The sequence below is a fragment of the Astyanax mexicanus genome, chromosome 11 (assembly GCF_023375975.1).
Source record: "Astyanax mexicanus isolate ESR-SI-001 chromosome 11, AstMex3_surface, whole genome shotgun sequence".
Classification (NCBI taxonomy): Eukaryota; Metazoa; Chordata; class Actinopteri; order Characiformes; family Acestrorhamphidae; genus Astyanax; species Astyanax mexicanus.
In genome coordinates, this window is record NC_064418.1 from 12,366,118 (window position 1) to 12,376,396 (window position 10,279).

At 36.2% G+C, this 10,279-nt stretch overlaps 1 protein-coding gene across 4 annotated transcripts in view; it reads left to right on the forward strand.

Moving 5' to 3' along the window:
* The window catches only part of uggt2 (UDP-glucose glycoprotein glucosyltransferase 2), a 61,813-nt gene extending 54,230 nt beyond the window's left edge, over nt 1–7,583 (forward strand). For all 4 annotated transcript variants that reach the window (XM_049484911.1, XM_049484910.1, XM_049484913.1 and 1 more), the window contains 8 exons: nt 1,494–1,595; nt 1,692–1,776; nt 1,908–2,090; nt 2,280–2,440; nt 3,893–4,007; nt 4,092–4,208; nt 5,983–6,148; nt 7,183–7,583. In XM_049484911.1, coding sequence (XP_049340868.1) covers nt 1,494–1,595; nt 1,692–1,776; nt 1,908–2,090; nt 2,280–2,440; nt 3,893–4,007; nt 4,092–4,208; nt 5,983–6,148; nt 7,183–7,205 — 952 coding nt within the window. In that variant the 3' untranslated portion in view covers nt 7,206–7,583. The remainder of the gene's footprint in view (nt 1–1,493; nt 1,596–1,691; nt 1,777–1,907; nt 2,091–2,279; nt 2,441–3,892; nt 4,008–4,091; nt 4,209–5,982; nt 6,149–7,182) is intronic.
* Nucleotides 7,584–10,279: the final 2,696 nt, after the last annotated feature.

Here is a 10,279-nt window from a genome sequence, read left to right on the forward strand (position 1 = left end):
TGTGTTTACATACTGAGTTGGATGTGATTGTTCAAGCCGTTTGTATCATGTTAAATCACCTGTCCTGTTTAGGATATCATGGTTTGCGATTGAGGATGCATGAGAATATACCAGTCTGTAATCATTTGAAATAAAAAAAAATTAAAAAATGCTTTACACTACAGCATCCCATCATGGCCTGAAGCAGTGTGGGTTGCTGCCCTCAGCAGCCCTGTGGCCTGTGCCAGTTGTTTTTTTATTTTTTATTTTTTTTTTATTTTCATTTTTTATTTAAATTATGATGAGCTAAAAGCTCTTGAGCAGGTGCCCTCGAGACGGGTCAGCACAGTAATTAACAAGAGGCTGTAATGACCGTAGAAACAGCATCAGCATCAAAAACTGGCTGCTGGCGGGTGTGTGTGTGTGTTTTTTTTTGTTGTTTTTTTATGTGTGACTTTGTGCTTTACGCATGCTGGATTGATAGTGATTGTTAGTGGTGAATTTTATTCAGAATGCCAAGACTGTGTTCATTACATTAGAATAGTGGAAGTCTTCTAGCCTCTTCTTTGTATTTATCTTTTTATTTATTTATTTTTATATACATTAGTTAATCCTTGGGACATTTTGTTTTATCTTAAAAATGTACAAAGCTCAGTAATAACAATAACAGTTCAAATAACATGTATAATGTAATAATATAATTGCAATATAATTAAATTAAGCAAGTGTCCATTTTTCCATTTTTTCTACTTAAGTTTAATGCTTGGGGATATTTTTATTTAATTTATTTTATTTTCATATAGTTGGACATTAAAAGGCTTCTTTTTGCATATGCCAGCTTGGTAATCCAACCCACAACCCTGTGATTACAGTTACTCAACAAGTCCAGATAAATGGCAAATTGAATTGAATATGGACATATTTAATATGGCTTGATTAATGGATCTGTTCACATAGTTATGCTTCTTTAAACGCAACATAAGAAAATGAATACAAACTAAATTCTAAAATGTAATGTAAAAATATGATATATATATTCTGCCTTTATTCTGCCTTGCATTGCTTATATTTAAATAATTGGCAAAATGATTGAATCTCTAATTGTACAGGGTTATAAAAATGTAAGTATTGTAGACTGTGTAACTGTTCGACATTAATGTAAGTATTGTAGACTGTGTAACTGTTCGACATTAAAATACAGTAGAATGCACAATGTAAGATATACTTTAATCCATACTAGATTTATATTTAATACAGTTAGTGAAGCAGTTTATTTATAAACGTATATGATATCGACAAAATGATTAAATTAATAATTATAAAATTCCCATCCTAGATATTTAAATTATAATCACATGTGTGTGGGATATGTGATGCGTTCACACTGGTCACAGAAAAATCACATCTGTTTCACAATCAGACCTGTAATGTGAACACTGTTCAACATGCACGAGTCTGAGTGTTTCTGTAACTGCAGTAAGAAAAAAAAACGTGTGTGTGTGTGTGTGTTGCAGTCTAACAGGCAGCTCCAGCGTGGAGGAAGGGGACAAGAAAAAGGAGGATGTGCTCAACATCTTTTCAGTGGCCTCTGGGCATCTGTATGAGCGCTTTCTGAGGTAGGGCACACACACGCTCACGAAGAACGGAGGACACACACTGTTTTACTTTCGTCTTCTTTCCTTCTTTCAACCTCTTATCTTTCTCTTTTTCAGAATAATGATGCTGTCTGTCCTGCGGCACACTAAAACCCCTGTCAAGTTCTGGTTCCTGAAGAACTACCTCTCACCCTCCTTTAAGGTGAAAAGTGTGTGTGAGTGTGCGCATTGGTGTGTGGGTGGTTGTGTGTGCTATATTCATATACACCTTTATGCCATAATATTAATATTAAAAAAATATTATGTGCTCCATGATTGTGTTTGTGTGTGTAGGAAACTATTCCCCACATGGCTGAGGCCTATGGGTTCCAGTATGAATTGGTGCAGTATAAGTGGCCCCGCTGGCTGCATCAGCAGACGGAGAAGCAGCGCATAATCTGGGGCCACAAGATCCTCTTCCTAGACGTACTGTTCCCTTTAGCTGTGGATAAGATCATCTTCGTCGATGCAGATCAGGTAAGCATGAGCTCAAAAGGGTTAACTGGTGGTTTGAGCAAAAAAATTCTCTAATAATAAAAAAAACTTCTCTTAACCAATAAGAAAGCTTTCCTGCTGCTGAAGTGCTTGGTTAAAATCTGAACTAGTGTGCTGTATTAATGCTTTTTTTTTGTTGCTTTTTTATACTGAATTCCTGTGTTTACTCAGATTGTCAGGGCAGATTTGAAAGAGCTGAGGGAGCTGGACCTGGAAGGCGCCCCTTACGGGTACACGCCGTTCTGCGACAGCCGGAGAGAAATGGAGGGCTACCGTTTCTGGAAGACTGGATACTGGGCCTCACATCTTGCTCATAGGAAGTATCACATCAGGTTGGTTTAAGTAATCTGAGTGTAAAAGTAGGGACCTACTGAGATATTAGCAAACTGTCCTTTTTAAATAGTTGCTGTTATAAACACAGTTTCATAAAATATTATGTGATCTCCATTTTTTCATTTATTGACTAAATGCAAATCTGGAAAAAAATGTTCTTAATTTTGAGTCAAAATTTGATGATGGATTGACCAATAGAAATGCTTTTGGAGATACAAGGTGACCACAGTGATTACCTATGTACAATGCATGTGTACCTACACTCATCACCCTTAAAAATAAAACCACCCGTTTTATTTTGTGTAGACCACTCCTTATATTTATTCTGTTTCTGTATTAGCCATAGCTCTATAGTTTGTGCCCATCACATTCTTATATTCATAAATTAGTACCTGTTATATTAGCCATAGTTCACATTAATTCTCTGTACTGTTTTTGTTCTGTTATTTGTTTGTTGTTTGTTGTTTGTTTGTACTGAGCGGGTCAACCCGAGTAGGATGGGTTCCTCGGACTGAGTCTTGGTTCCTTCCAAGGTTTCTTCCTCTTAAAGGGAGTTTTTCCTTGCCACTGTGTCACCATAAAATTGGCATCTCTGTGGTGCTGCTCATAAGAGGCGTGGACCTGTTTTTCCTGTAAAGCGGCTTTGTGACAACCTTTGTTGTAAAAAGCGCTATATAAATAAAATTGAATTGAATTGAATTGAATTATATTTTTAGGTTTGGAATGTTTTTGTGTGACAATAACACTATACTCTCAAATTATAATTTCTATTTCTGTATTTTTATTATTATTGTAAGAAATATGACTTAGACCTTAGAAAACGCACCCATTTTTTTGTTGTCTGTTAGCAGTGCAGTATGACTCAGACAAGCTACTATTTTATTTTCTCGTCTTAGAAATGACTTGATTACTGCACTTCCCCCTCTAATTACTGTCAGACCTCTAATTGTTCTCTTCACTGCTGAATTTTATTTCACTTTTAGTTCATTTGTTTTATTTAAAGGCCCTGGCAAAATTTTGTACACTGGATTTTGTACAATTTCCAGTTATTGACTGGACCTGTAGAACTTAAATGGCAAAAATAAAGGGAAGAAAATGGGTGTGTTATAAACCATTTGACCAGTAGTTTAATTTGAAAAACATTCATTATTATCGGTTATCAGAATTTTTAGTGTCTTCTGATTAGTAAACCATTTTCATATGATCTGGACACTTTTTTAACTGCTCACTGTTTATTAGAGGTGCATATTGCATTATCCTGAACTGCAGTCATTTTGTTGTATTAAATTAGAACTGCTCAGGATATTACAGACAAAATAAATCAAATTAAATAATTTATTGGGTTATTAAACACTTTCAGGTTATTTTAGTAATTCATGTATTTATTGTGCTAGTGATTTTGCCTAGTTCAGTGTCCTATGGTCGCTTACGTCCCCCCCCTTCTGTTTTAGTGCACTGTATGTAGTGGATTTGAAGAAGTTTAGGAAGATTGCAGCAGGTGACCGTCTTCGTGGACAATACCAAGCCCTAAGCCAAGATCCCAACAGCCTTTCTAATCTGGACCAGGTCAGAGCTCTTACACAGCCTTTACATAATATTAAATGCTAAAATCTAAGCTAGATTTCATAACCTTTCTTTTGATGCTGACAGGACCTTCCCAATAACATGATCCACCAAGTGGCGATAAAGTCCCTTCCTCAGGAGTGGCTGTGGTGCGAGACCTGGTGTGATGATTCATCCAAACCCACTGCCAAGACAATCGACCTGGTACGTGTCCCTGCAGTTAAAGTGACAGTGCAGCTAAACATCTTTCCTGTCCCTAGTGTGCCTTATGTTGCTTAAGGAGTGGAAGTTTCTGTACACCCATTAGCATTCTCTGATGGGTTCTTGATGGTATGCATAAATGATCACACGCTTGCTTCAACCATGAAGGTGTTCATTAATCCCTTAATGAACTGACTCGGAATTCCACTTCAGATTTTCATACTTTTAAGCTTGTAGAGACAAGGGGATTTCTATGCAGGTGGTTTTATAAGTGTGGTTAAGAGTAACCCATTAAAAAACCTCTAAATAACTTACATGTAATCAATTTAAAATGCTTTATCTATAAATTATGTATATTTTTATCTGTTTTCTCCCCAATTTGGAAGACACACTTCCTTTTTTTAGTGGTGAAGGCTTTTTACTCTCACAGAAACAAAGGCCAACTTCTAACAGAACATAATATATTGTAACCAGCTGCTGTAGGGTTGTATCTATTGCCCTGACTACATTGTGTAGTCAGTCATCACATGGTCCAAGGCCCTGTCCACATGTATCCAGATATTTAGACTAATGCGCTGCTAGTTTTTTAACATCACACTTTGTAAAATGTTGGTGCCCCCACTGGTCTGGAGTGTTTTAGGGTTGCGTAGGGTGCTATTGTATTCTCAGTTTTGTCACTTTATTATGTATTAGTTATTCAATTAGAGTGTTCAGTGTTTATATAAATCATTTGTAGTTTTCCTCTGTATTTATCATAGAACTCTAAAACCTTCAATGTGACCAGTTAAGACCTGAGTAGTATAAAAGTTTGCGGTGCACTCACCTCATAAACACAATACTTGCAACATGACTTAAAGGCAGCATTAGTTACGCAGTATGGCATTATGGCAGTATGGCAGTGGTCCAGCAGAACATCTTCTGCACAGGGCCAACGCAGCCCGCTTAGTGGCTACAAGCGGCTGTGGTCCTTTCTTCATCAGAGAATGTAGAACACGGGACCGGTTTGTATTAGCATGCATGTTTTACACCCACTCTGACCTTTACCAGGGTCGCTATGGGCTGAAAGAAGCTTTGCAGCATAAGTAATGAGAGTTGTAAACTTTTTTTTGCTTTTGTAGCTTCTTGGTTTCTGTAATGGAAGCAGTCATTTATGAGTTCAGTCTGTAGCCATAAATTAACTAGAAATACCTTTACCCTCTAAAGAATGGAGATTCAGCTTGAGACTATAGAGCCCCTGAGACAGAACGCCACTCAGACAAAACACTGTGACTTGAGGCGTCGCTAAAATAGCCAGAAACATCAAGAGCTAAAGCTAATTTATGCAAAAATGCCTTTAATCTGACCAGTCAGGAAGAAATGGCAATAATTAATATCTTCATCACAACTACCTGAGACACACACACATACATACACAGACGAGAATAGCTTTCTCATTTACACTCTCGCCGCTCGGGCTGCCAGCTCTAGAAGCTGCAGTGGGAAATGTCTCATTAGTTGGAGCTGTAGTCTGATGATTAGCGCTGATTTCGTTTCCAGCAGAGCTGACCAAAACACTGCTATTATAATTTCTCTGAATATATTGCTTTAAATATATTGCTTCCATTATTTTAGTTATCATCCTTAAATATGTGCAGGCTAGTACAATATAACGCTTGTACAAAAAACATATTTTAGTATTGTTTGTTATCAAAATTACAGAAATTATGGAGATTTTTTTTTCCTCAATATCGGACACCCCCAGTGATGAGTTTGTTTTTGGTGTGCTGATTATCCGCAGTGTAACAACCCCAAGACCAAAGAGCCCAAGCTGAGCGCGGCCGTCCGCATCGTGCCCGAGTGGACCAGCTACGACAGCGAGATCAAACAGCTGCTGAAACGGGTACAGGAACAGAAACCGGAGGCGTCCAACACAGGACCATCACAAACACAGACAAAACATACAGGTGAGTGTTTTTTCTTATTTATTTTAGTAGTCAGGTAATCTATACCATGATTACCTGGGGTGAGGGGTGCACATATATCTTGTAATAAAAAAATAAAAATAGAAAATCTGAAAAGCGGCTAAAGATTTTCCTGTTTTTGACCATATTTTGATCATTACATGTTCAATTAAATAATTTTAAGTCGACAACAGGAGCTCCTTGTCAATCATTATCTACTGCAGCCAGTCATCTTAACAGATCTTTCAAAAAGAAGGTGGAAACTGCGGAGCAGCCAATCAGGTTATTATATCTTATTCAGGATAAAACAGTTGGTATCGATACTCGGTATCGGCCAATACCAGAAAAGCTGGTATCGGTATCGGTAAGGAAAAAGTGGTATTGTTGCATCCCTATTATGTTGCACACTTATTTGCACTTTTGCATTTATTTGTCATATTGTTGATTAGTGTACAGATACAGTTGTTGAAAGCATTTCACTGCATGTTGTACTGTGTATAACTATGTGTGTGAAAATAAACTTTGAAACATGAAATGTGTTGCAGCATTATGCAGTTCTTAGAATTGTTATTCTGCCACTTCACCACAGATACATGATGCTGTAAGCATTATGTTCAGCCTGGAGTGTCAATGATTGAGACACCGGTTTAAACATGGAGTATCAGTGATGCATCAACCTGATTTTGCAGCTAAACTTTTTAGGGTGAAATGCTAAATGCGAAGACAAATTATTATTTGTTCATTATTATATATTATTGAGGATATCACTATAATTATTAATGTTATAGTTTATAGAAAACCTAGGCCAAACCTATTACAGAAAGTGCTCAGGTGGAAAAACTCAAGTACCCTCAGCTCCAGCTCCTCAACTGATCATGAGCTGAAGAGTCGCAGGACACTCGAAACCATTAAAGAATGCTTGGAACAGTGTGGTGCTGTGGGTCCGCAAGAACCGCATTAAAAAAAAGCAGAGTAGTAGAGAGTAAGTAGACGCTTTTAAAAGTGTTTCTTATTCTTTTTTCTTCGTTTTTACACAGGGAATCAGAGGGACGAACTCTAGCACCTTCCTGATAGAAGACGGACATGTTTGCACCTCATCCTTCAGTGCGGCCTGAACTCTGCTGCTGCACGGACACGAGCATTTCCCATTAAACTACTCTACCAGACAGTATTAAACTGAAATCTCAGCTTCACGAAGAGCGTGAGGAGACAGGAACACTGAACAAAACACGATTTTTAAGCAGATGTGAAGATATATTTCTATTTATGGATGGTGATGAGAGGCGCCTTGATTTAAACAACTTGTTTTGGTACAATAAGTGGAATTTTCCATTAAACCAAACTCACGTGACATACAGAAGAATTTCCAGCAGTGTGATTCAGACTATGACCATGGCGTATGATTGTCGTCATCATTATCGTCATCATCATGTGAAAATTTTTTTTTACTGTACCTTTCACACATCTCTTTTTTTCGTCCCCAACTGCTGTTGACTCTGCATAACCATATGCCTTCTGGGAAACTGCAGCGTGGTAGGAAAAGATCAGGCACTGTCAAGCATCTACTTTTGGCCAGTTTATATAAAAATAATTGCACTGGTATTCACATAAGAAAAACATGTATATTCTCCACATTTCTCTTTTAAAATTGCACACATCCTTTTTCTGAATCATTCCAAGCTCATTTCAAGCTTTAGTGTTGCTATACTTGATGTTTACAAAAAGAAGGCATGCTGAAGTGAAATTATGCAGCAAATTTGACACAAATTAAGTACAGGTGCATCTCAAAAAATATAATTTAAAACTTACTGTATTTCAGTAATTCAGTTCAAACTGTAAAACTCATATATTATATAGATGTATTACACACAGAGTGATCTATTTTAAACGTTTATTTATTTTATTGTTGATGATTATTTCTCTCCAAACCATCACTGATTGATTGTGGAAACTTCACATTAGACCTCTTCCTCCAGACTCTGCTCAGAATATAAAATGTACTGATGATCAATGATGGTTTGGAGAGACATGTCATCTGCTGATGTTGATCCACTGTGTTTTATTATCAAGTCTAAAGTCATTGCAGTGTTTTTCCAGAAAATCTTACAGCACTTCATGTTTCCCTCTGCTGACAACTTATATGAGGATGCAGATTTCATTTTCCAGCAGGACTTGGCACTCTGCCCACACTGCCAAAACTACCAATTGGTCTTGTATAATATTCAAATTTTCTGAGACACTGATTTTTGGGTTATCATTGGCTGTAAACCATAATTATCAACAATTAAATAAATAAACACTTAAAATAGATCACTTTGTGTATAATACATCTATATAATATATGAGTTTCACATTTTGAACTGAATTACTGAAATAAATTTTTTTTTTTTTTTTTTTTTTTAGATGCACCTGTATGTGAATTAAAGCATTTGTTATGGTGGTCTACAGAGCCCCCTAAAGGACATGAGGAGGGAAAAGTTTCAGTAATGAGTAAAGAAAATTTCACGCTACTTTGCCATCAGCAGCCAGAGTCAGAGAGAGCACAATTGGCTCCCATTGTGATACAGGATCCAGCCCTTTCCTCTAAGTACATTGGCTGCCCAGTGATGCATGCTCTTCCTCATGTCCTACTGCAAGGGCAATGCAAGTAAATTGTAGGAGTCCTGGTGAGTAGCTGGGTTATGTGAATTATTCATGTCCAATAGAATTTCTCTAAACTACTGTTGAACTTCTATTATGTTAACCTGTGTGTGTGTTCCTGTGTTCATGTGTCAGTGTCTGTTACAAGTGTTAATGCTGTATCATATTGGACATTTGTCATTTCATGTGCCATCCAGGGTGAAGAGAGCACACAATACAAGCCATGAGGACCCTATAATAAGCCTTGCTGTTGGAGGATGTGGATTTTCTCAGGAATTAAAAAGAAAAGTTTAATATTGTTCCTCCAGGACAGACAGGAGAGACTGCACAGTTTAAAAGTGTGTTCATTCTGTGTTTTGATGGATCAGGTCATTTAAACTGCCGAGATAATACGTGTTGTTCAATATCAGCTTGATCATCATCTTGCTTTATATAAAGGATGGGCCTTAAATTGCCACTGAGTGAAGCCTTCAAACATCTCCAGACCCATGACTGCAGTTTTTTTTGTTGTTGTTGTTGTTGAGGACACTTTCATTAAAGGAGAACTTCAGTGATGTTTCTAAATTCTTGTGTAATTCAAAGTTTCAGATTAACACATTCAGAATAGTATGGAAGCCCATTCCCGCCACCTAAAAAAATAAAAATATTCCAGAGCATTTTTTTAATTATTATTAAGTAAACTGCTATCTCATTATTTTGAGTCATTATTTTGAGATACTATCTCAATATTTTGAGATACTAAGTCATTATTTTGAGATGCTATCTCAATATTTTGAGATACTAGTATACTGTACAGAGACAGAGGCAGGTAAGACAAAGACGCAAAATGGATATTATTATTGAGGATTACTTCAGTCGTGGATTCACTAATCATGAAATAATTGTGCTTTTAGAGGAATCACACAATATAAAAATAATAATAATATCAAAAAAATTTTAGGTGGGCTTCCATATAGAATAGTGATGGGCTGAGACACATTATTTTTCTTATATGCCACTATCAATAGAAGAGCTATTTTCATGCAAATATTGTTTCTGGGCTATAACTAATGATTATTTTAATAATCAATTACTCAGATAAAAAGGAAATATATGTATTTTATATATTTTTAATGAGTAGATATTCTTCAGATAAATAATATTTTAGAGAACTAATGCTGTAATTGCATAATAAATACACAACCTACCTGTATTAAAAGTATTAGTTTTTACATGAAGAATTAACCCAACAGTTACATTAATATTATTTTTATGATTATTATTTAATGACACAAGGACAGTGTACGTAATGTAAATATACACTTGGCTGTGACTCTCTAACACTTCCATGCAATGTTAAAGTCAGAAAATACCTTGAAAAAGGCTTTAAATTTATTATTAAAAATGTTTGGATTTTCTTTTACTCTAAATGTAACTAGCACCACATTTAAGGTTAAATATAAAACCCACTAAAGATATAAAGAGATATAAATTTACTAAAAATGACACTTAGTG